Here is a 26,598-nt window from a genome sequence, read left to right on the forward strand (position 1 = left end):
TATTACTCTGAGAGAATGATTTACCACAAATATCACAATGATATGGTTTCTCTCCTGAATGAATACGTCTATGATTAGTTAAGTTAACACTTTGAGAGAATGATTTACCACAAATATCACAGTGATACGGCTCCTCTCCGGTATGAGTAAGTCTGTGTACAATTACATGACTATTTTGAGAGAATGATTTACCACAGATATCACAATGATATGGCTTCTCCCGTGTATGAAAACGTGTATGTTTAGTTAAGTAGCTATTGCAGGAGAATGATTTGCCACAGATATCACAGTGACACAGCTTCTTTCTTCTATGAATACGTTTGTGTTCAGTGAGGTCACTTTTCTGAGAGAAGGACATTTTACAGGTATCACAGTCATATAACATCTTCCCTGTCTCTTTAATGTTTTCACAGGAAATGAACTCTTCAACCTTTTCACTCTTTTCCATTATTTTTCTCTTCAAATCACAATGTGTATATATTGTTCTTGTTTTCCTTCTTATAGTTCACTCTTTACAAAGAATCTGCTTTGTACATCAATTCCTTTCAGTCTCCAAAGATGATAAATTTTGAGGATGAATCTTCAGTTATCCCAATGTCATCTGATATTCTGAAATAATAAAGAAAAATCATCGCAAAATATGGAGGCTACTTAAAAAAATACAAATTCAAAAGTGGAAAATTTACATTTCTACAGAAATAAAAATTTACCTGAACAACTGAACTTATAATTTGACATTGTTGTTTAACCCTGAGGCATCTCTAACTGAGCAGAAATACAATTAAAGACATTCCATCCTGTCCTTCTCTCTAGTACTGCATATCTAGAACTACATCCAATACAGTCTTCAATATTCATAAATGAAAGGTGAAATGTAAGAGAAATGTGGTGTTATTTCTAGTAGGTCATGTGACTACATAGACAGAACTAAGAATAAGCTACTTAAATATTTACATTTCTACAGAAATAAACATTGACCTCATCAACTAAACTTATAATCTGACATTGTTGTTTAGCACTAAGGCATCTATGTAACTGAGCAGAAACATGATTAAAGACATTCCATTCAGCCTGTCTCTCTAGCATGGTATATCTAGGACATCATCATCCAAAACAGTCTTCAATATATATCCATTTTCCTGAAAGTTATGAGGGAAAAATCGGATCTTATGAATTTTCAGAAAGTCCTCTCTCCTGCCACAGTATTCGCTAGTAGTATCCGCATAAATCATAGACCTGCTTTTCCTAGTGCTAGAAATAGCAGCAAAATCTCTCCCAATTTATAAACATCTATTTCTTGGCGATCTTTCGTCTCAAGTAGACCTTTCCGTCGATTTCCGTAAAAAAAGAAATTTTTTTTTTACATATGGGCTTGCGGGAACTTTTGAAGTAATATATATACATATACACATACACCGAGTAAAAAATTTCAGTTATCTCTTTCTTTCACACATTACTCTCTCTTCACACACACTAACAGAAGCACTTCACTTACACAACATACTGTCTGTCTCCCACACCCCATCAAACACACACACACACACACACACACATGTACATCAATGCTTGCCATGCATGGTAACTTCAAAAGAACTTCCCTCGGCATACAATCGCTTTCTCTTAGTCTCTTCGCTCTCATTACTTCAAAAGTTCCCGCAAGCCCATATGTAAAAAAAAAAAATTTTACGGAAATCGACGGAAAGGTCTACTAGAGACGAAAGATTGCCTATTTCTTTACAACCCACAAGGGGCTAAACACAGAGGAGACTAACAAGGACAGACAAACGGATTAAGTCGATTACATCGACCCCCAGTGCGTAACTGGTACTTAATTTATCGACCCCGAAAGGATGAAAGGCAAAGTCGACCTCGGCGGAATTTGAACTCAGAACGTAACGGCAGACGAAATACGGCTACGCATTTCGCCCGGCGTGCTAACGTTTCTGCCAGCTCGCCGCCTTTATAAACATCGCTCATACATAAAAGATGAAGGAGCCAAAAAAAATGAACAAGTCACAACCAGAATGTCTACGGAATTAAAAGATTAAATATTCTGATTGTGTAATACTTACGGAAATGCCTCATAAAGGAAAGAGTTGTTATAAAGCGTGTTTATAATAAGTATTAAACGTACTTTAATTGAGTGAGTGAAGTTTAGAAACTATCAAAAGTGTTCGTAGAAGTTGAGACAAATTTCTTTTAAAAACGAAAACGGAACTAAAATTACGACGCATGCGTATATAGTGTATGAAACTCATGGGAGCTAACTCTTGCCCGTACTTTTCAGTCTAAGGCCATTCCTGGTCTATCTGTTTATGCAACAAAAAAGTTTCTTGAAATAGTTTTAGATGTTTTATGTGAAGGTAATTCAGCAATCTTTCGTCTCTTGTAGACCTTTCCGTCGATTTCCGTAAAAAAATTCTTTCTCTTTTTTACATATGGGCTTGCGGGAACTTTTGAAGTAATGAGAGCGAAAGAGACTAAGAGAAAGCGATTGCATGACAAAGGAAGTTCTTTTGAAGTTACCGTGCATGGCAAGCAATGATGTACATGTGTGAGTTTGTGTGTGTGTTTGATGGGGTGTGGGAGACAGAAAGTATGTTGTGTAAGTGAAGTGCTTCTGTTAGTATGTGTGAAAGAAAGAGATAACTGAAATTTTTTACTCGGTGTATGTGTACATGTATGTATATTACTTCAAAAGTTCCCGCAAGCCCATATGTAAAAAAAAAAAAATTTTACGGAAATCGACGGAAAGGTCTACTAGAGACGAAAGATCGCCCCTAACATTCCTGGTGCCAACTTCTACATGTTCCAAGCGAGCTTATAAGTCTCCCTGTCTGTCGAACAACAAATAGCCCCATCGCAGTTACATTAAGATCAGAGGGCGAAGCGAATGATACTAGCTCAGTGAGACTTTCATTCACAAAGAACATGCAATATATCAATATATGTGAAGGAGCGAAACCAGGTTGAGGCAGTGGACTTAAAGCAAATGACTGAGGCTTGTACTGATAGTATCTGTGGCCCAACAGATACAAAAAGAAGCCAATTGCATACGTATATATATATGCGCTTGTGTCAATGTCCACTGCCTCATCCTGTTTTAAGGCGGCGAGCTGGCAGACACGTTAGAGCGTCGGGCGAAATGCTTAGCCGTATTTCGTCTGTCGTTACGTTCTGAGTTCAAATTCCACCGAGGCCGACTTTGCCTTTCATCCTTTCGGGGTCGATAAATAAAGTACCAGTTACGCACTGGGGTCGATGTAATCGACTTAATACCTATGTCTGTCCATGTTTGTCCCCTCTGTGTTTAGCCCCTTGTGGGTAATAAGGAAATAGGTATTTCGTCTGTCGTTACGTTCTGAGTTCAAATTCCGCCGAGGTCGACTTTGCCTTTCATCCTTTCGGGGTCGACAAATAAAGTACCAGTTTCGCACTGGAGTCGATGTAATCGACTTAATCCCTTTGTCTGTCCTTGTTTGTCCATTCTATGTTCAGCCCCTTGTGGGCAATAAAGAAATACACCCTGTTTTCGCTCCTTCACATATATTGATATACTGTATGATCTTTGTGAATGAAAGTCACATTGAACCAGTGTCATCCACTTCGCTACCAGTTCTTCGTGCAACCACGTTGGGGGCTATTTGTTGCTCGACAGACAGGGCGACTTATAAGCTCGCTTGGAAGATGCAGAAGTTGGCCCCAGGAATGTTAGGATTATTAGGAGGATTATAATCAGTGTTTCTACTTAGAATTACGGAGATGTACTCGCATAGCAAGTAATTTGATCTGAGATCGTGTGCTGAAACGAAAACAATTGCAGCGTGGAAGGTGTTTGTAAGCCATTTAAGAAACACACAAAAGCCGTTCGATTCACTTCAACATTTAAGTTTTATTTGTCAAGATATTTTCGTCGCTAAAATCCGCGACCTTTTGCACGGATGTTTGTCAGTGAACAGGTCGCGGATTTTAGCGACGAAAATATTTTGACAAATTAAACTTAAATGTTGAAGTGAATCGAACGGCTTTTGTGTGTTTCTTAAATGGCTTACAAACACCTTCCACGCTGCAATTGTTTACTTAGAATTACCTTCATATAAAACATCTAAAACTAGTTCAAGAAACTTTTTTGTTGCATAAACAGATAGACCAGGAATGGCCTTTAGCTGAAAAGTACGGGCAAGATATTTCTTTATTAACCTATAAAGGTTTTACAAGAACAGACGAAGAGACATTCAAGCTACAAACTCGCTTCTTACATACAGTGTGAAAAACCGGATGGAAAAAGTACGGACAAGAGTTAGCTCCCATATGGTTAATACACCATATACGCATGTGCCGTAATTGTGGTTCCGCTTTGGTTTTTTAAACGAAGTTTGTCTCGTGCACGTCTCTTAATTAAATTTTAAAAGCACTTTTGATACCTTTCTCAACTTCACACACACTCATTTTGAGTACGTTTAACACCTATTATACACACACTTTTAACAACTCTTTCCTTTATGAAGCATTTCCGTAAGTGTTGCCGCCTTATACCCATTTTACTAATTAATTCTGTCGCTTTACTGACATTTTACTAATTGACTTGATATCACAATGTAAACGTCGATCATGCCGAGGTCCGCTTTGCTTTTCATCCTCTCGGGGTCGATAAATAAAGTACCAGTTTCGCACTGGAGTCGATGTAATCGACTTAATCCGTTTGTCTGTCCTTGTTTGTCCCCTCTATGTTTAGCCCCTTGTGGGCAGTAAAGAAATACATAAGTTTTCAGAAATAACAGGCCAATCAATATTTGGATCTTTTCCTTTTGAACGTCACTTTTCGACACAATTTCTAGTTAACTAAACACTTTTAAACTTCGTATACTGGTAGAATGTGTCAAAAATAAAACATTTTTTTTCTCTTGGCTTTCTTGAGAAAATTGTAATTTGTAAGTTTAACGTAGTTTAATTTTTCGAATTTTAACCAATCCTATCGCCTCTATTGAGCTGAAATCATTTGCTGCGTCTAAAACTGAGACAACATGGATAAAGTAAACACAATTGAAAGAGAGAGAGAGAGAGGGGGGGTATGATTTACATTCTACATTGTAAGAATTTTAAAAGCATAATTTGCTCCATTGCTCTCTATGTGGTCACATGACCTACTAGATAGACCTAATGGAATGTTTCCCTTAAATTTCACCTTTCATTTATGAGTATTGAAGACTATTGGATGATGTGATCCTAGATATACAATGCTAAAGAGAAAGAAAGGATGAAAAGTCTTTAATCATATTTCTGCTCAGAGACACCTCAGGGTTAAACAACAATGTCAAATTATAAGTTCAGTTGTTCAGGTAAATTTTTATTTCTGTAGAAATGTAAATTTTCCACTTTTGAATGTGTTTTTTTAAGTAGCCTCCATATTTTACACTGATGTTTCTTTATTGTTTCAGAATATCATATGACATTGGGACAACTGAAGATACATCCTCAATATTTATCATCTTTGAAGACTGAAAGAAAATGATGTAAAAAGCAAATTCTTTGTAAAGAGTGAACTATAAGAAGGAAAACTGGAACAATATATATATACATTGTGATTTGAGGAGGAAAATAATGGAAAAGAGTGAGAAAGTAGAAGAATTGATTTCCCATGAAAACATAAAAGAGATTAGAAAGTCCTCATATGACTGCGATGTCTGTAAAAGGTCCTTCTCTCAAGAAAGTGGCCTCACTGAACACAAACTTATTCATAGACAAGAAAAGCTATATCATTGTGATATCTGTGGTAAATCATTCTCTCACAGTAGTAATCTTTCTAAACACAAGCGTGTTCACAGAGGAGAGAAGTCCTATCACTGTGATATCTGTGGTAAATCATTCTCTCAAAGTAGTAATCTTTCTACACACATACGTATTCATACAGGAGAGAAACCATATCATTGTGATATTTGTGGTAAATCATTCTCTCATAATCGTAACTTAACTGTACACAGACATAGTCATACTGGACAGGAGCCATATCCGTGTGATATCTGTGGTAAATCATTCTCTCAAAATAGCCAGTTAACTAAACATAAACGTATTCATTCAGGAGAAAAACCATTTCATTGTGATATCTGTGGTAAATCATTCACTGACTGTAGTAATTTAAATTCACACAAACGTATTCATACGGGTGAGAAGCCATATCATTGTGATATCTGCAGTAAATCATTCTCAAGTAATAGTCACTTAACTGCACACATACGTTTTCATACACAGGAGAAGCCATATCATTGTGATACATGTGGTAAATCATTCTCTCAAAATAGTCACTTAACTGTACACGTACGTATTCATACAGGAGAGAAACCGTATCATTGTGATATCTGTGGTAAATCATTCTCTGATAGTAGTGTTTTACCAAGACACAAATGTATTCATGCGGGAGAGAAATCATATCACTGTGATATCTGTGGTAAATCATTTTTTGATAGTAGTAATTTAACTAGACACAAACTTACTCATACAGGGGAGAAGCCTTATCAGTGTGATATCTGTGGTAAATCATTTTCTCAAAATGGTGATTTAACTAAACATAAACGTATTCATACAGGAGAGAAACCATATCATTGTGATATCTGTGGTAAATCATTCTCTAATAGTAGTGTCTTAATTAAACACAAACGTGGTCACACGGGAGCGAACGCATATGATTGTGATTTTTGTGGTGAATCATTTTCTGGAAATAGTCTCTTAATCGAACACAAACTTATTCATACAGGGGAGAAAAAGAAAAGTCTAGTTTGAATGGGTTCTTTTGTATATTACTTTTTTTATATTTCTGATTTATGTAATGAAAATTATGGATGAAAATGATGTTTTTCCAAGAATTTCTTTCTTTCCAAATTTTCTCCCAATCTCCCCTACTTCCATGCACTTTCCATAATGTAGAGGCCTCTGTTCTGGAATACCTCCTCCTGCCAACCCTATACATGGTTATTTATTGAATATCACTTCCACAATTTACTCCATATTTATTCTTTATTAATTTTTCAATACAAAACAGAAGAGACCACAAAGGGAAAACATGGGGTGTAACTACAGTTTAGTGCTCCACTACAGACTATTTTCTCATAAATTTCAGAAGAATTAAGTTTTATATCGAACTCAGTAAAGGTCTAGATTACAATTATCTTACTGAAATTTGAAGAAAAAATTTCTCAAGGAGAGTGTCATCCTTGTCAACTCCACCCTGGTTTTCTCAGGGATCATAGTCCAATTGATTAGCAAAAGGGATAGCCTAGATGAGATGCAGTTTGGTTTTGTGCCAGGGAGAAGCACTCTAGATGCTCTTCTTAGTAAGGCAACTGCTGGAACAGAATTTAGAGAAAAATAAACCTTTGTATTTGGCTTTTGCTGACATGGACAAATCTTTTGACAGGGATCCTTGCTCCTTTATCTGGTGGTCTATGTGGCAGCTTGGGATAGATGAGTGGTTTGTGAACAGCATACAAGCCATGTATGCTGTAGTTATTTCATCTTTCCCCTTTCCATGTTTTTCCTTGTAATCTCTACTGATGGTAGCCCTTACATTCCCATTCCCCTGGTTGTCCACAAGGGTGGAGCTTCATTCTGTTTTGGGACCACTGGCACAGAGGGACTTCTGGTTGTTGCTTCTTTATCTTCCTATCCTTATCAGCCTGGTTATTCACGGGGGTTGGAGATCGGTTCTTATGTGGAACCACTAGATGTGAGGAATTTCCAGTTGTTACACTGTCTTCCCTATCCTTACAAGTCTTGCAACAGTTGCCTTCCATGATGGCATCAACAGTGCCAATGTGTGGTCTAATGGAAGCACTCCGTCGGTTACGACGACAAGGGTTCCGGTTGATCCGATCAACGGAACAGCCTGCTCGTGAAATTAACGTGCAAGTGGCTGAGCACTCCACAGACACATGTACCCTTAACGTAGTTCTCGGGGATATTCAGCGTGACACAGAGTAACAAGGCCGGCCCTTTGAAATACAGGTACAACAGAAACAGGAAGTAAGAGTGAGAGAAAGTTGTGGTGAAAGAGTACAGCAGGGATCACCACCCCCTGCCGGAGCCTCGTGCAGCTTTAGGTGTTTTCGCTCAATAAACACTCACAACGCCCGGTCTGGGAATCGAAACCGCGAGTCCGCTGCCCTAACCACTGGGCCATTGCGCCTCCACTGTGGTCTAATAAGGGTATAGGACTGAATAAATATGTTTTTCTTCCATTCTGTCTGCTCAATATTTCTACAGAAACCCTTTGTTCCTCAGTGCAGCAGTATTGATGTTGTTTGGAGGATCATCACTAGCAAGTATTTGCCTAAAACCTTAAAGCTAAAACCAGTACAAACGAAAAATACACAGCCGGAAGTTATTGTTGACAAACAACAGCAGTAATTTTATTCAGCTGAATACACGTCATTGATTGGTTGAAATTACCGAAAGACTACAACTTTAACGTGAAATAACTTCCTAAATAGGAGCTTTTCTCAATAAAGCCAAGATTAAAAGATGTTTTATATGACACATTCTACCAGTGTATGAAGTTTGAAAGTGTTTAGTAACAAAAAATTATTTTTTAAATCTGTCGGTCAAAAGGTAAGGATCCCTACCAACACATCTTCAGGTTCTTTTCAAAATATTGTTAATCTAATTTTACATCACCTTAAAATTAAGCGTTAAATTAAACAATAAATTGCACATTAAAAATTATACTTTATAAAATTAAGAATTATAAATATGAATTAGTAAATCAAATCAAATCAAATCAAAACAGATGAACATCAATGGAATTTGTATCTTTGTGGTACCAGTGCCGGTGGCACACAAGAAAACCATCCGAATGTGGCCGTAGCCAGTACCGCATCGACTGGCCTCCGTGCTGTGGGCACGTAACAAACACCATCCGATCGTGGCCGTTCGCCAGCCTCATCTGGCACCTGTGTCGGTGGCACATAAAAATACCATCCGAAGACCCGGCAAGACTACGAAGAAAGGCTGAGGACGCTCGACCTTTATTCTCTTGAAAAACGCCGCCGCCGTGGTGATCTCATTCTCGCCCACAACATCATAAGCGGGAAGTGTAACCTCTCGAAAGAGCTGTTCTTCACTCCTGCTCCGGAGCGTCGGCTGCGGGGTCATTCCGAAAAGCTCTACCTGCGACGATTTCATCTCAATCGAAGGAGAAGAGCTTTCTCCGTCCGGGTTGCGGATCCGTGGAACAAGCTGCCAGACGAGATGGTGAAGATGCCGACGACCGCTTTGTTCAAAGCCTCCCTGGACCTCAAGTGGCCTGAACTCTTTACATGAACACCACCCTGTACTTAACTCCATGTCCCCCTACATGGCCTTGCTATTTGCTTTTGAGCCAAATTAACTAACTAACTAACTAACTAGTCAGGCCATAACCCGTGGCCCCTACCTGGGACGTAGTCAGTCCACCTGTGCATACCTTCCTATTGTGACACTTGTGAAGACCTGTTGAGGCAAGTGAAAATCAAAGCAAATCAAATAGATGAACATCAATGGAATTTGTATCTTTGTGGTACCAGTGCCGGTGGCACACAAGAAAACCATCTGAACGTGGCCGTAGCCAGTACCGCATCGCCTGGCCTCCGTGCTGTGGGCACGTAACAAACACCATCCGATCGTGGCCGTTCGCCAGCCTCATCTGGCACCTGTGTCGGTGGCACATAAAAACACCATCCGAGCGTGGCCGTCTGCCAGCCTCATCTGGCACCTGTGTCGGTGGCACATAAAAACACCATCCGAGCGTGGCCGTCTGCCAGCCTCGTCTGGCACCTGTGTCGGTGGCACATAAAAAACACCATCTGAGCGTGGCCGTTCGCCAGCCTCGTCTGGCACCTGTGTCGGTGGCACATAAAATCACCCACTACATTCTCGGAGTGGTTGGCGTTAGGAAGGGCATCCAGCTGTAGAAACACTGCCAGATCTGACTGGCCTGGTGCAACCTTCGGGCTCCCCAGACCCCAGTTGAACCGTCCAACCCATGCTAGCATGGAAAGCGGACGTTAAATGATGATGATGAATTAGTATATTTCATTTCATTTTTCTTTCTGTCAGGAAGATATGGCTGCTCTTTCTAGCAACTCGAGCAACCAGGTGAATGCTCTCTCATTGCCTCGTCTTGTTCCCTTCATCACTTGTTTAGCTCTAAGTTGGATCTGATTGAACAGATATCAAAGACGTCCCAACTGTGACCATTCCATCTTTCTTCCCAGACATGATAGACTCTACGTGTTTATCACAGGATAGAGGTTCTTCTATTCTGTATATAAAAAAAGTTTGGTTTCTTTTTCTAGCAGGTCATGCAACCACATACAGACTTCGTCGTTGGTCTGTCTCAGAAATAATTTTGTTGTAATTTTAGCCTCAAATCAACCCTGATACAGCAAACGTATGTTGCCATAAAAACATCTCAGGGTTATTAAAGAAGGGTTTTGTTAGGGATCAGACCCGGAAGTTGTTTGCAAACAGCAGCAGTAATTTTTTCAACTGAATACGTCATTGATTGGTTAAAGGAAAAGGGATAGCCTAGATGAGATGCAGTTTGGTTTTGTGCCAGGGAGAAGCACTCTAGATGCTCTTCTTAGTAAGACAGCTGCTGGAAAAGAATTTAGAGAAAAATAAACCTTTGTATTTGGCTTTTGCTGACATAGACAGATCTTTTGACAGGGATCCTTGCTCCTTTATCTGGTGGTAGCTTGGGATAGATGAGTGGTTTGTGAACAGCATACAAGCCCTGTACAAGGTGGTATCAAAATGTTACCAGATTAGTTATATTTGATAACTAGTTACACCAAAACTGAATACATAAACAAGTGCCTGTCCAACAGTGATTGCATCATCCATACTCTCAACAATGTGCCCTTAAATATGGTTTCTGATTATAAATATCTTGGGTCATACATATCATCATCTGGAAAAGACTTTCTAACTAGAAAGGGTATGGCCTGGTCAGCCTGTAATGATATGCATAAGATCTGGTCATCAAATCTAAGTAGAGACTTCAAACTTGAAATCTTCAAAGCCACAGTCGAACCAATTCTACTATATGGCTCAGAAACCTGGACGTTATCAAAGAAGCTTGAGAGGCGGTTGGATGGAACCTACATTCGCCTCCTTATGAGAGCTCAAAATCTCTCGTGGAAGCGCCATCCAACCAAAATGCAAATATATGGGAAAGTACCACCTGTGTCATCTCTTGTGAAAGGTAGGAGAGTCCAGTTTGCTGGACATTGTTGTAGAGCTGAAAAAGAGGTAATTTCTACTCTTCTCCTCTGGAAGCCATCTACTCGCAATACCAGAGGGCGCACACTCTCCTACCCTGATGCAATCTCCAGGGATACAGGCATCCAGCAACAGGACCTCCGTAATGCTATGATGGACCGTGAGGTCTGGCGTAGCATGGTAAATTCCATTGTCTCGACCACGGTCGAACAATGGTGAATGATGATGACATCTTGACATCATCTCCAAAATTTTTGCCCTGGGCCTTAGCCACAGCAATAACTCGTCCACTCATTGGGGATCCTTTCTTTAGGCTTTTTTCCCCAGCAGTTTGATATACTTAATAAAAGCAATTTGTTTCAAATTTTGAATTTCTTGTGTTGGAAATTTGATATGAAACTGTTCTTTTATACCTGTGAGAGAGTCATATCTAATAAAGCCTAAAAACACACACACAGCAGGTATTGTTTTGTCTATGCTTCATTTTTTACATTGCATTCTTTTCAAAGTAGTTAATGTTTGTTTGAAGCCCCATCATTTGTTTTATCAGTTCATTTGGCCAACAAAAGCAGAATTGCACAGGAGTGGCTGTGTGGTAAGTAGCTTGCTAACCAACCACATGGTTCCGGGTTCAGTCCCACTGCGTGGCATCTTGGGCAAGTGTCTTCTGCTATAGCCCCGGGCCGACCAATGCCTTGTGAGTGGATTTAGTAGACGGAAACTGAAAGAAGCCTGTCGTATATATATATAGGTGTGTGTATGTGTTTGTCCCCCTAGCATTGCTTGACAACCGATGCTGGTGTGTTTACGTCCCCGTCACTTAGCAGTTCAGCAAAAGACACAGATGGAATAAGTACTGGGCTTACAAAGAATAAGTCCCGGGGTCGATTTGCTCGACTAAAGGCGATGCTCCAGTATGGCCGCAGTCAAATGACTGAAACAAGTAAAAGAGAGTATATATATGCGCTTGTTCGTATGTATACATACACACACATCTATCTGTCTCTCTGTATATCTACCAACCTACAAACACAGCTGTACATTTGTTTGAGTTCCTATGTCTGTTCGTCTCCATGTGTTTTCACTGGCTGTAAACAATGGCGTTGCTATCCAAACAAACCTCGGTCATTTGCTTTCAGTCCACAGCCTCACCCTGTTTTCGTTCTTTCATATATATTGATGTATTGCATATTCTTTGTGAATGAAGGTCTCATTGAGCTAGTATCTTTCGCTTCGTCTCCTGGGGCTATTTGTTGCTTGGACAGACAGGGAGACTTATAATCTCGCTTGGAACATGTGGAAGTTGGCACCAGGAATGTAAGGATGATTATGATCAGTGTTGCTGCTTAGAATTATTTTCACATAAAATATCTAAAATATCTAGGCGCAGGAGTGGCTGTGTGGTAAGTAGCTTGCTAACCAACCACATGGTTCCGGGTTCAGTTACTGTGTGGCATCTTGGGCGAGTGTCTTCTGCTATAGCCCCGGGCCGACCAATGCCTTGTGAGTGGATTTGGTAGACGAAAACTGAAAGAAGCCTGTCGTATATATGTATATATATATATGTGTGTCTGTGTTTGTCCTCTTAGCATTGCTTGACAACCGATGCTGGTGTGCTTACGTCCCCGTCACTTTGCGGTTCGGCAAAAGAGACCGATAGAATAAGTACTGGGCTTACAAAGAATAAGTCCCGGGGTCGATTTGCTCGACTAAAGGCGGTGCTCCAGCATGGCCGCGGTCAAATGACTGAAACATGTAAAGAAAAGAGTAACTAAATTTTTGTTACGTAGACTAGGAAAAGTACGTACAAGAGTTAGCTCCCATGTGTTTCATATAAAATATACGCAATCACCATAATTGTAGTTCTATGATGAACTCTATTATATGCACACTAAATTCGTCTCCCTTCATAGCCAACTTTCATCTTAATGACAGAATCCATATACAAGGTAATATCAAAAAGTTTTGCAGTGCACCAACACATGGCTACCTATTTCTTTACTACCCACAAGGGGCTAAAGACAGAGGGGACAGACAAACGGATTAAGTCGATTATATCGACCCTAGTGCGTAACTGGTACTTATTTAATCGACCCCGAAAGGATGAAAGGCAAAGTTGACCTCGGGGGAATTTGAACTCAGAACGTAACGGTAGACGAAATACCTGTTTCTTTACTACTCACAAGCGGCTAAACACAGAGGGGACAAACAAGGACAGACAAACGGATTAAGTCGATTATATCGACCCAAGTGCGTAACTGGTACTTATTTAATCAATCCCGAAAGGATGAAAGGCAAAGTCGACCTCAGTGGAATTTGAACTCAGAACATAACGGCAGACGAAATACGGCTACACATTTCGCCTGGCGTGCTAACGTTTCTGCCAACTTGGCTACCATGACATCAGTGTTTGCTTCGCAAGTTGTGCAATTTGTAATCATGTGTCTGCTGCAGTTTGCGATGTTTGCCATGGACAGGAAACCAGAACAAAGAGCCAATGCAAAATTTTGCATTAAACTTGGGAAGTCTGCTTTGGCAAGCTTATGGCAACAAGTCAATGGATTATATGCAATGTTTTGAGTGGCACAGGCGCTTCAGAATTGGAAGAATGTTCCTGGAAGACAATGAATGATACTAGAAGACCTTCCATGTGCATCCTCTCCAGATAAGTGGAGAAAATTTATAAGCTTGTGCATGAGGATCATCAGAGGACAATCGACATCGCTGATGTAGTTGGTCTGTGCGTCTGCCCAGTTTGTCCCCTGCCTCCTGATCCCTGATAAGAAAGTACACCATATCAGTCTATCAAGATCTCTGTCAGCATGCCACCGATGACCCATGTTTGATGTCAACAATCATCACTGGCGACAAGAAGCTTGAGAGGCGGTTGGATGGAACCTACATTCGCCTCCTTATGAGAGCTCAAAATCTCTCGTGGAAGCGTCATCCAACCAAAATGCAAATAGATGGGAAAGTACCACCTGTGTCATCTCTTGTGAAAGGTAGAAGAGTCCAGTTTGCTGGACATTGTTGTAGAGCTGAAGACGAGGCAATTTCTACTCTTCTCCTCTGGAAGCCATCTAATCGCAATACCAGAGGGCGCACACTCTCCTACCCTGATGTAATCTCCAGGGATACAGGCATCCAGCAACAGGACCTCTGTAATGCCATGATGGACCGTGAAGTCTGGCGTAGCATGGTAAATTCCATTGTCTCGACCATGGTTGAACAATGATGATGATGATATATATACACATACATACATATCATGTCTTGTGAAAGGTAGGAGAGTTCAATTTGCTGGACATTGTGGTAGAGCTGAAAAAGAGGTAATTTCTACTCATCTCCTCTGGAAGCCATCTACTCGCAATACCAGAGGGCGCACACTCTCCTACCCTGATGTAATCTCCAGGGATACAGGCATCCAGCAACAGGACCTCCGTAATGCCATGATGGACCGTGAAGTCTGGCGTAGCATGCTAAATTCCATTGTCTTGACCACGGTCGAACAATGATGATGATGGTGACAAGAGCTGGGTCCACAGATATAACGGGAGACAAAGCAGCAGTCATCACAACGGATGAGCCCTTCATCTACAGGAACAAAGAAGGCACAACAGAGCCACAGCTCAATCAAGAGCATGCTAGCTTCTTTCGACATCTGTGGTAAAAGACTTACCATTGTGCATTGAGAATTCATCCCCTAGGGTCAGGGTTTCAATTGAGAGTTCTACTGTGACATTTTGAAGCATCTGAGAGAGGACATTCAACAAAAGCCACAGAGTTTTGAAGTATAGAGGATTCGATTCTTCACAACAATAATGCGCCCTGTCACTGAGCTCTCCTCACTCGTGAATTACTTGCCAAAAACAATATGGTGCTGCTGTTCCACCTGCTTGATTCACCATATTTAGCAGCTGTAGACTTCCATATCTTCCATAAGGTGAAAATGCATCTCAAAGGTTGCCATTTTAAGAACATCGTCAAGATCCAGAACTAATCACAGAAGGTCCTCAACTCACTCAAAGGTCAAATTCCAAGTGTGGCAAGAACGCTGGGACCGGTGTATCACTGTTCAAGGTGACAATTTTGGAGATGATGTCAAGACATAACTAGTAATTAAATATAATTAGTCTGGGAACATTTTGATACCACCAAGAAATTCAAAATTTGGAACAAATTGCTTTTATTAAGTACATCGAACTGCTGGGAAAAAAAGCCTAAAGAAAGGATCCCCAATAAGTGGACAATTTATTGCTGTGGCTAAGGCCCAGGGCAAAAATTTTGGAGATGATGTCAAGACATAACTAGTAATTAAATATAACTAGTCTGGGAACATTTTGATACCACCTTATACAGGGCTTGTATGCTGTTCAAAAACCACTCATCTATCCCAAGCTACCACATAGACCACCAGATAAAGGAGCAAGGATCCCTGTCAAAAGATTTGTCCATGTCAGCAAAAGCCAAATACAAAGGTTTATTTTTCTCTAAATTCTGTTCCAGCAGTTGCCTTACTAAGAAGAGCATCTAGAGTGCTTCTCCCTGGCACAAAACCAAACTGCATCTCATCTAGGCTATCCCTTTAGCTAATCAATTGGACTTTGATCCCGGAGAAAACCAGGGTGGAGTTGACAAGGATGACACTCTCCTTGAGAAATTTTTTCTTCAAATTTCAGTAAGATAATTGTAATCTAGACCTTTACTGAGTTTGATATAAAACATAATTCTTTTGAAATTTATGAGAAAATAGTCTGTAGTGGAGCACTAAACTGTAGTTACACCCCATGTTTTCCCTTTGTGGTCTCTTCTGTTTCATACTTACTCTCTCACTTGTTTCAGTCATTTGACTGTGGCCATGCTGGAGCACCACATTTAGTCGAACAAATCGACCCCAGGACTTATACCTTGTAAACCTAGTACTTATTCTATCAGTCTTTTTTGCCGAACCGCTAAGTGACGGGGACGTAAACACACTAGCATCGGTTGTCAAGTGATGTTGGTGGGGAAGGGAGGAGACAAACACAGACACAAACATATATATATATGCATATACATAAAAAGCACCATCCGAACGTGGCCGATGCCAGCACCGCCTTGACTGGCTTCCGTGTCGTGGGCACGTTAAAAGCACCAACCGATCGTGGCCGATGCCAGACTGCCCTGGCACCTGTGCCGGTGGCACATAAAAAGCACCCACTACACTCGCGGAGTGGTTGTCGTTAGGAAGGGCATCCAGCTGTAGAAACACTGCCAGATAAAACTGGTGCCTGGTGCAGCCCCTGGCTTCCCAGACCCCGGTCGAATCGTCCAACCCGTGCTAGCACGGAAAACAGACGTTAAACGATGATGATGACATACATGACGAGCTTCTTTCAGTTTCTGCCTACCAAATCCACTCACAAGGCTTTGGTCAGCCCGAAGCTATAGTAGAAGACACTAGCCCAAGGTGCCATGCAGTGAGACTGAACTCGGAACTATGTGGCTGGTAAGCAAGCTACTTACCACACAGCCACTCCTGCACCTACAACTTAAAAATTAGTAAAATTATAGAGTGAATTGTGCAAGTGATATTCAAGAAAGAAACTTGTGTAAAGCTGGCAGGAAGAGGCGTTCCAGAACAGAGGTCCCTACATCATGGGAAAGAAAAGGAACATGAAAGTAGGGGAAAGGACAGGGAGAAAATTTGGAAAGAAAGATAAAAACTGAAATTCTTGAAAAAGCATTATTTTTAAAGTCATAATTTTCATTACATAAAGGAAACGTAGTTTACAAAGGAACCCTCACAAACTACCCTTTTTTTTTCTCTCCTGTATGAATAAGTTTGTGTCCAGTTAAATGACTATTTCGAGAGAATGATTTACCACAGATATCACACTGATAAGGCTTCTCTCCTGTATGAATACGTTTGTGTTTATTTAAGCCACTACTATCAGAGAATGAGTTACCACAGATATCACAGTGGTATGGCTTCTCTCCTGTATGACTACGTTTGTGTTTAGTTAAATCACCATTTCGAGAGAATGATTTATCACAGATGTCACAATAATATGGCTTCTCTCCTGTATGAATACGTTTGTGTCTATGTAAAGTACTACTTTCAGAGAATGAGTTACCACAGATATCACAGTGGTATGGCTTCTCTCCTGTATGACTACGTTTGTGTTTAGTTAAATCACCATTTCGAGAGAATGATTTGCCACAGATATCACACTGACATGGCTTGTCTCCTGCATTAATACATTTGTGTCTTGGTAACACACTACTATCAGAGAATGATTTACCACAGATATCACAGTGATATGGTTTCTCCCCTGTATGAATACGTTTGTGTGAATTTAAATTACTACAGTCAGTGAATGATTTACCACAGATATCACAATGAAATGGTTTTTCTCCTGAATGAATACATTTATGTTTAGTTAACTGACTATTTTGAGAGAATGATTTACCACAGATATCACACTGATATGGCTCCTCTCCAGTATGACTATGTCTGTGTACAGTTAAATTACTATATTGAGAGAATGATTTACCACAGATACCACAGTGATATGGTTTCTCCCCTGTATGAATACGTATGTGTGTAGAAAGATTACTACTCTGAGAGAATGATTTACCACAGATATCACAAGAATATGGTTTCTCTCCTGTATGAGTATATATGTGTTTTGATAAAGCACTACTATGAGAGAATGACTTGCCACAGATATCACAATGATGTGACTTCTCTCGTCTGTGAACACGCTTGTGTTTAGAAAGATTACTACTTTGAGAGAATGATTTACCACAGATATCACAATGATATAGCTTTTCTTGTCTATGAATAAGTTTGTGTTCAGTGAGGTCACTTTTTTGAGAGAAGGACCTTTTACAGACATCACAGTCATATGAAGACTTTCTCATCTCTTTTATGTCTTCATGGGAAATCAATTCTTCTACTTTCTCAGTCTTTTCCATTATTTTTCTCTTCAAATCACAATGTATATATATATTGTTCCAGTTTTCCTTCTTATAGTTCACTCTTTACAAAGAATTTGCTTTTTACATCATTTTCTTTCAGTCTTCAAAGATGATAAATATTGAGGATGTATCTTCAGTGTCCCAATGTCATCTGATATTCTGAAATAATAAAGAAACATCAGTGTAAAATATGGAGGCTACTTAAAAAAACACAGATTCAAAGGTGGAAACTTTACATTTCTACAGAAATAAAAATTTACCTGAACAACTGAACTTATAATTTGACATTGTTGTTTAACCCTGAGGCATCTCTAACTGAGCAGAAATACAATTAAGGACATTCCATCCTGTCCTTCTCTCTAGTATTGCATATCTAGGACAACATTATCCAATAGTCTTCAATACTCATAAATGAAAGGTGAAATTTATTTCTAGTAGGCCATGTGACCACATAGAATTATGCTTTTAAAATTCCTACAATTCAGAATATAAATCATCTCCCTCGCTCTCTCTTTCAATTAAGCATCTTTTACTTTTCTCATTGATTCCACTATTTCTGACTTTGCTTTCTCAATAAATATTTCTCCGTTCCAATCAATACCTTCCGAACCATAAGCACAACACACACACACACACAAAATTGACAGAAACAAGAATATTATTGTAAGATAATATCTTGTTTCGATATTTTTCCTTTTATTTAATTTTTTTGGTTATATTTCGTCTCTAGTAGACCTTTCCGTCGATTTCCGTAAAAATTTTTTTTTTTTTTACATATGGGCTTGCGGGAACTTTTGAAGTAATGAGAGTGAAAGAGACTAAGAGAAAGCGATTTTATGACGAGGGAAGTTCTTTTGAAGTTACCGTGCATGTGAAGCATTGATGTACATGTGTGTGTGTTTGATGGGGTGTGGGAGACAGACAGTATGATGTGTAAGTGAAGTGCTTCTGTTAGTGTGTGTGAAGAGACAGAGTAATGTGTGAAAGAAAGAGATAACTGAAATTTTTTATTCGGTGTATGTGTATATGTATGTATATTACTTCAAAAGTTCCCGCAAGCCCATATGTAAAAAAAAAAAAAAAAATTTTTTACGGAAATCGACGGAAAGGTCTACTAGAGACGAAAGATCGCCTTACTAGTGGCTTCGGCACACATCTGTACTTATATCAAGAAACAAACATTCCATAAATCATAACAGAGCATTGGATCCTTACGGAACATTTCAGTGATTGGAGTTTACTTCAGAATAATTCTGAAACTAAAATACACAACTAACTAACGCGGCAACGATGGAGAGTGTAGAAGGGAGCTTGCACAGGCAGAAATAGCAGCTAAATCTCACACAGATCATAGCCATCTCCCTTCCATAACTAGAAATGGCAATGAAATCTCGCACAAATCATAGACATTTCCCATGCATAAAAGATGAACAAGTCACGACCAGAAGGTCTACAGAATTAAAAGATTAAATAGTTTCATTGTGTAATACTCACGGAAATGTCTCATAAAGGAAAGACTTGTTATAAAGTGTGTTTATAATAAGTATTAAACGTACTTTCAAAGTGTCTGTGAAGTAGGAAAGAGAAAGTCATGCACGGTGCAAAATTCTTTAAATACCAATGCGGAACTACGATTGCTGCGCATGCGTATATTTTATATGAAACACATGGGAGCTAACTCTTGTCAGCTTAATGCCATTTCAATAATTATAATAATAAAAACATTGTGTACAGTGCTCAGGTGCACTACAACTCATCTTCCTTTGATTCTGACATGCAATGTCTGTGTAAGACCCTGCCTCAGTAAAGCTGGACTCATGAGTCATCTTCGTAGTCATAAAACGAGACAGATGAGTGACAACCTGGTCACTGGTGGTGGTGTAACACACCATACTAATCATATCTGTCGGGCATGTGGAAGAGAGTGTAATTCGGCAGGAGGACTTAAACGACATGCAAAGGCACATGAAGCCCAGTTACAACTACAGCCGGCCATTACCAGTAAAGGTTTTAGTTGCCAATTTTTGTACAAGACATTGTAGATCTTTTCCCTTTGTGGTCTCTTCTGTTTCATGCTTACTCTTTCACTTGTTTCAGTCATTTGACTGTGGCCATGCTGGAGCACCACATTTAGTCGAACAAATCGACCCCAGGACTTATTCCTTGTAAACGTAGTACTTATTCTATCAGTCTCGTTTGCCGAACCGCTAAGTTATGGCGACGTAAACACACTAGCATCGGTTGTCAAGTGATGTTGGTGGGGAAGGGAGGAGACAAACACAGACACAAACATATATATATATGCATATACATAAAAAGCACCATCCGAACGTGGCTGATGCCAGCGCCGCCTTGACTGGCTTCCGTGCCGTGGGCACGTTAAAAGCACCAACCGATCGTGGCCGATGCCAGACTCCCCTGGCACCTGTGCTGGTGGCACATAAAAAGCACCCACTACACTCGCGGAGTTGTTGTCGTTAGGAAGGGCATCCAGCTGTAGAAACAATGCCAGATCAAACTGGTGCCTGGTGCAGCCCCTGGCTTCCCAGACCCCGGTCGAATCGTCCAACCCGTGCTAGCACGGAAAACAGACGTTAAACGATGATGATGACATACATGACGAGCTTCTTTCAGTTTCTGCCTACCAAATCCACTCACAAGGCTTTGGTCAGCCCGAAGCTATAGTAGAAGACACTTGCCCAAGGTGCCATGCAGTGAGACTGAACCCGGAACTATGTGGCTGGTAAGCAAGCTACTTACCACACAGCCACTCCTGCACCTACAACTTAAAAATTAGTAAAAAATATAGAGTGAATTGTGCAAGTGATATTCAAGAAAGAACCTTGTGTAAAGTTGGCAGGAAGAGGTCTACCAGAACAGAGGTCCCTACATCATGGGAAAGAAAAGGAACATGAAAGTAGGGGAAGGGACAGGGAGAAAATTTGGAAAGAAAGATAAAGACTGAAATTCTTGGAAAAGCATTATTTTTTAAGTCATAATTTTCATTACATAAAGGAAAAGTAGTTTACAAAAGAACCCACACAAACTACCCTTTTTTTTTCTCTCCTGTATGAATAAGTTTGTGTCCAGTTAAATGACTATTTCGAGAGAATGATTTACCACAAAGATCACAATGATAAGGCTTCTCTCCTGTATGAATACGTTTGTGTTTATTTAAGCCACTACTATCAGAGAATGAGTTACCACAGATATCACAGTGGTATGGCTTCTCTCCTGTATGACTACGTTTGTGTTTAGTTAAATCACCATTTCAAGAGAATGATTTACCAGAGATATCACAATGATATGGTTTCTCTCCTGTATGACTACGTTTGTGTTTAGTTAAATCACCATTTCGAGAGAATGATTTACCACAGATATCACACTGATATGGCTTCTCTCCTGTATGACTACGTTTGTGTTTAGTTATATCACCATTTCGAGAGAATGATTTATCACAGATGTCACAATAATATGGCTTCTCTCCTGTATGAATACGTTTGTGTCTATGTAAAGTACTACTTTCAGAGAATGAGTTACCACAGATATCACAGTGGTATGGCTTCTCTCCTGTATGACTACGTTTGTGTTTAGTTAAATCACCATTTCGAGAGAATGATTTATCACAGATGTCACAATAATATGGCTTCTCTCCTGTATGAATACGTTTGTGTCTATGTAGAGTACTACTTTCAGAGAATGAGTTACCACAGATATCACAGTGGTATGGCTTCTTTCCTGTATGACTATGTTTGTGTTTATTTAAGACGCTACTATCAGCGAAGGATTTACCACAGATATCACAGTGGTATGGCTTCTCTCCTGTATGACTACGTTTGTGTTTAGTTAAATCACCATTTCAAGAGAATGATTTACCAGAGATATCACAATATGGTTTCTCTTCTGTATGAATACGTTTATGTTTAGTTAATTCATTACATTTGGAGAATGATTTACCACAGATATCACACTGACATGGCTTGTCTCCTGCATTAATACATTTGTGTCTTGGTAACGCACTACTATCAGAGAATGATTTACCACAGATATCACAATGATATGGTTTCTCCCCTGTATGAATACGTATGTGTACAGTTAAGTTACTATTCTGAGAGAATGATTTACCACAGATATCACAATGATATGGCTTCTCCTGTGTATGAAAACGTATGTGTTTAGTCAAATGACTATTGCTGGAGAATGATTTACCACAGATATCACAGTGATATGGTTTCTCCCCTGTATGAATACGTTTGTGTGAATTTAAATTACTACAGTCAGTGAATGATTTACCACAGATATCACAATGAGATGGTTTCTCTCCTGAATGAATACGTTTATGTTTAGTTAAGTGACTATTTTGTGAGAATGATTTACCACAGATATCACAGTGATATGGGTCCTCTCCAGTATGAATAAGTGTGTGTACAGTTAAATTACTATTTTGAGAGAATGATTTACCACAGATACCACAGTGATATGGTTTCTCCCCTGTATGAATACGTATGTGTGTAGAAAGATTACTACTCTGAGAGAATGATTTACCACAGATATCACAAGAATATGGTTTCTCTCCTGTATGAGTATATATGTGTTTTGATAAAGCACTACTATGAGAGAATGACTTGCCACAGATATCACAATGATGTGACTTCTCTCGTCTGTGAACACGCTTGTGTTTAGAAAGATTACTACTTTGAGAGAATGATTTACCACAGATATCACAATGATATAGCTTTTCTTGTCTATGAATAAGTTTGTGTTCAGTGAGGTCACTTTTTTGAGAGAAGGACCTTTTACAGACATCACAGTCATATGAAGACTCTTTTATCTCTTTTATGTCTTCATGCAAAATCAATTCTTCTACTTTCTCACTCTTTTCCATTATTTTCCTCCTCAAATCACAATGTATATATATATTGTTCCAGTTTTCCTTCTTATAGTTCACTCTTTACAAAGAATTTGCTTTTTACATCATTTTCTTTCAGTCTTCAAAGATGATAAATATTGAGGATGTATCTTCAGTGTCCCAATGTCATCTGATATTCTGAAATAATAAAGAAACATCAGTGTAAAATATGGAGGCTACTTAAAAAAACACAGATTCAAAGGTGGAAAATTTACATTTCTACAGAAATAAAAATTTACCTGAACAACTGAACTTATAATTTGACATTGTTGTATAGCCCTGAGGCATCTCTAACTGAGCAGAAATACAATTAAGGACATTCCATCCTGTCCTTCACTCTAGTATTGCATATCTAGGACAACATTATCCAATAGTCTTCAATACTCATAAATGAAAGGTGAAATTTATTTCTAGTAGGCCATGTGACCACATAGAATTATGCTTTTAAAATTCCTACAATTCAGAATATAAATCATCTCCCTCGCTCTCTCTTTCAATTAAGCATCTTTTACTTTTCTCATTGATTCCACTATTTCTGACTTTGCTTTCTCAATATATATTTCTCCGTTCCAGTCAATACCTTCCGAACCATAAGCACAACACACACACACAAAATTGACAGAAACAAGAATATTATTGTAAGATAATATCTTGTTTCGATATTTTTCCTTTTATTTAATTTTTTTCATGGGGTGGGGTTTGAAAAATTGGCTCAGATTTGGCTGTGTGGTAAGAAGCTTTTCTCTCAACTAGATGGTTCCAAGTTCAGTCCCATTGCATAGAACCTTGAACAAGTTATGAGAAAACGAATTACTAGTGGCTTCGGCACACATCTGTACTTACTGACCCACTTCCCATAGCAGTAGAGCAACAACACTTGGCACAGTTATTAGTCTTTTCCTACATAGGAACTACCCAGAGTTATGCATTTCTCCCATTGTTTGATACAGCTCTGGAGACCGTTTTTGTAGAAGACCCCAGCTTGGTCCTGCAACCACGACGTGACTTCAGAAATCAAGGCTGCATCATCTGGGAAACGCTTTCCTTTCAAAATCAACTTCATGGCTGGGAAGAGGTGAAAATCAGAGGGTGCAAGGGGAGGAGTTCATAGCTGCATGCCTGTGCTTCTGATCTGGCGACGCGCGAGTTGTGGACCAGAGCATTGTCCTGCAGGAGGAGGATGCCTTTGCTGATCTTATCCCCGCCTCTTGATTTTGATAGCTTCTCTTAATTTCCTCAAAAGTGAAGCATAATAGGCTCCTGTAATTGTGGTACCCTTTGCCAGGAAATCTGTCATCACTACTCCGTCCTGGTCCCAGAAGACTGTGAGCATAACCGTGTCAGCGGAGGGCTGCACCCTTGCCTTCTTTGGAGAAGGTGAGTCACGGTGCTTTCAATGCATTGACTGGGCTTTGGTCTATGGATCATAGTGATGGACCCAGGTTTTATCCTGTGTGATCAGTCTTTTGAAAAATTTTGACTCATCTTCTTGGCACATCTCCAAATTCATCCTCGAGCACTCGACGCGTTCTTGCTTCTGGAAAGGTGTGAGCAACCTGGGAATCCATCTGGCAGACACCTTTTGCATATGCAAATGGTCATGAATGATAGTTTCCACAGACCCGGTACTAATCTTGACCTTATGGGCTATTTGGCTAATAGTTATGCGTCGACCTTCCAAAATGGCAGCCTCAACTTGACGGACAGACGTCTCATCAACGGCAGAAGGGGGCGACCAGATCTGGGAGCTGTTTCCACAGAGTTCCGACCATGTTTGAATTCACGATGCCAGCGTTTTACAAGGTCATATGATGGAGCATCATCACCATAAGTTACTTTCATTTCATCAAAAGTCTCCCGTGGTGTGCGTCCTTTCAAATACAAACACCAGATCACTGCTCGACACTCAACAGGCTCCATTTCACACTTGACTCAGTTCAAACATCTGTAAATCAGAAACCACAATTAGTTCAGAGCTGTAATTCGCCACCTAATCTATAGAGGTATAAATAAGTGCACATGCAAAATTTCAGCTAGATCAAACAACTGCAAGTAGGTCAGGGGCATTACTTATTGAACGCCCCTCGTATATCAAGAAACAAACATTCCATAAATCATAACAGAGCATTGGATCCTTACGGAACATTTCAGTGATTGGAGTTTACTTCAGAATAATTCTGAAACTAAAATACACAACTAACTAACGCGGCAACGATGGAGAGTGTAGAAGGGAGCTTGCACAGGCAGAAATAGCAGCTAAATCTCACACAGATCATAGCCATCTCCCTTCCATAACTAGAAATGGCAATGAAATCTCGCACAAATCATAGACATTTCCCATGCATAAAAGATGAACAAGTCACAACCAGAACGTCTACAGAATTAAAAGATTAAATAGTTTCATTGTGTAATACTCACGGAAATGTCTCATAAAGGAAAGACTTGTTATAAAGTGTGTTTATAATAAGTATTAAACGTACTTTCAAAGTGCCTGTGAAGTAGGAAAGAGAAAGTCATGCACGGTGCAAAATTCTTTAAATACCAATGCGGAACTACGATTGCTGCGCATGCGTATATTTTATATGAAATACATGGGAGCTAACTCTTGTCAGCTTAATGCCATTTCAATAATAATAATAATAATAAAAAAACATTGTGTACAGTGCTCAGGTGCACTACAACTCGTCTAAAGTGTATGTATAGTACATAGGGTAATGTACAAGCGTCAGGAAAAGAACAGTGCATGAGTCATGACATACACATATGTGTATGAGTATAGAAGTGGGGCAATCAGGTGTAGTTTCGGCAGATTTCGGAAAGCATGAGGGCCTTAAAGGATGTAGTGTCATGGCAGTCAACAACTGACGCAGGCAGTTTGCTCCATGCTTCAGCAACTCTGAGCGTGAAAAAATGTTTCCGAAAGTCATGGGAGCTGTGCTGTTTTCTGACTTTGTAGGCATGTCCACGTGTGTTGGACACATGGAGAACAAAAAGGTGTTCAGTGTTGTTGTTGGTGAGGTGGTTGATAACTTTGTGGGTGTTTACCAAGTCCATCGCCAGACGCCGGAGCTTCAGTGAATCCATGCCCAAGGAAACAAGGCGCTCAGGTATGGTAGGTGTCTGATGGAGGGTGTACGTTTGGTTGCATGTCTCTGGACAAATTCCAGGAGGTCAATGTTCTGAGCAAGATAGGGGTTCCAAACTGATGATGCGAATTCCAAGTGTGGTCGTACCATAGCTGTATACAGTTTTAAATAGATGGCTGGAGAGCGGCTAACAAAAGTCTTGCTGGTCTATGTAACAAAAATTTAGTTTTAGATGTTTTATGTGAAGGTAATTCTACGTAGAAACACTGATTGTAATCCTCTTAACATTCCTGGTGCCAACTTCTACATGTTCCAAGCGAGCTTATAAGTCTCCCTGTCTGTCGAGCAACAAATAGCTCAAACGCGGTTACACGAAGAACTGGTAGC

General features: G+C 39.8%; 2 protein-coding genes and 1 long non-coding RNA gene across 3 annotated transcripts in view; all 3 read right to left on the reverse strand.

The window, feature by feature from the left end:
- Window positions 1-20,012, reverse strand: part of LOC118768543 (zinc finger protein 271-like) — a 40,447-nt gene extending 20,435 nt beyond the window's left edge. Inside the window, exons 1-2 of the mRNA XM_036515268.1 lie at window positions 19,711-20,012; window positions 17,748-18,375 (exon numbers count right to left, since the gene is read on the reverse strand). Of these exons, the coding sequence (XP_036371161.1) occupies window positions 17,748-18,213 (466 nt within the window). The 5' untranslated portion in view covers window positions 18,214-18,375; window positions 19,711-20,012. The remainder of the gene's footprint in view (window positions 1-17,747; window positions 18,376-19,710) is intronic.
- On the reverse strand, window positions 15,423-17,323 carry LOC118768568. Its single transcript, XR_005004378.1, has 2 exons — window positions 16,785-17,323; window positions 15,423-16,073 (listed from the first exon to the last, which is right to left on the reverse strand). It is a non-coding gene; the product is annotated as an uncharacterized LOC118768568 (long non-coding RNA).
- A 2,063-nt stretch (window positions 20,013-22,075) lies between the features above and the next one.
- Window positions 22,076-23,101, reverse strand: LOC115226346 (zinc finger protein 117-like). The gene is made up of 2 exons (XM_029797346.1): window positions 22,842-23,101; window positions 22,076-22,238 (listed from the first exon to the last, which is right to left on the reverse strand). Exons 1-2 carry the CDS (start codon window positions 23,099-23,101, stop codon window positions 22,076-22,078), a joined length of 423 nt encoding a protein of 140 aa, XP_029653206.1.
- Between the last annotated feature and the right edge of the window lie 3,497 nt (window positions 23,102-26,598).

The sequence above is a fragment of the Octopus sinensis genome, linkage group LG30 (genome assembly GCF_006345805.1).
Source record: "Octopus sinensis linkage group LG30, ASM634580v1, whole genome shotgun sequence".
Taxonomy (NCBI): Eukaryota; Metazoa; Mollusca; class Cephalopoda; order Octopoda; family Octopodidae; genus Octopus; species Octopus sinensis.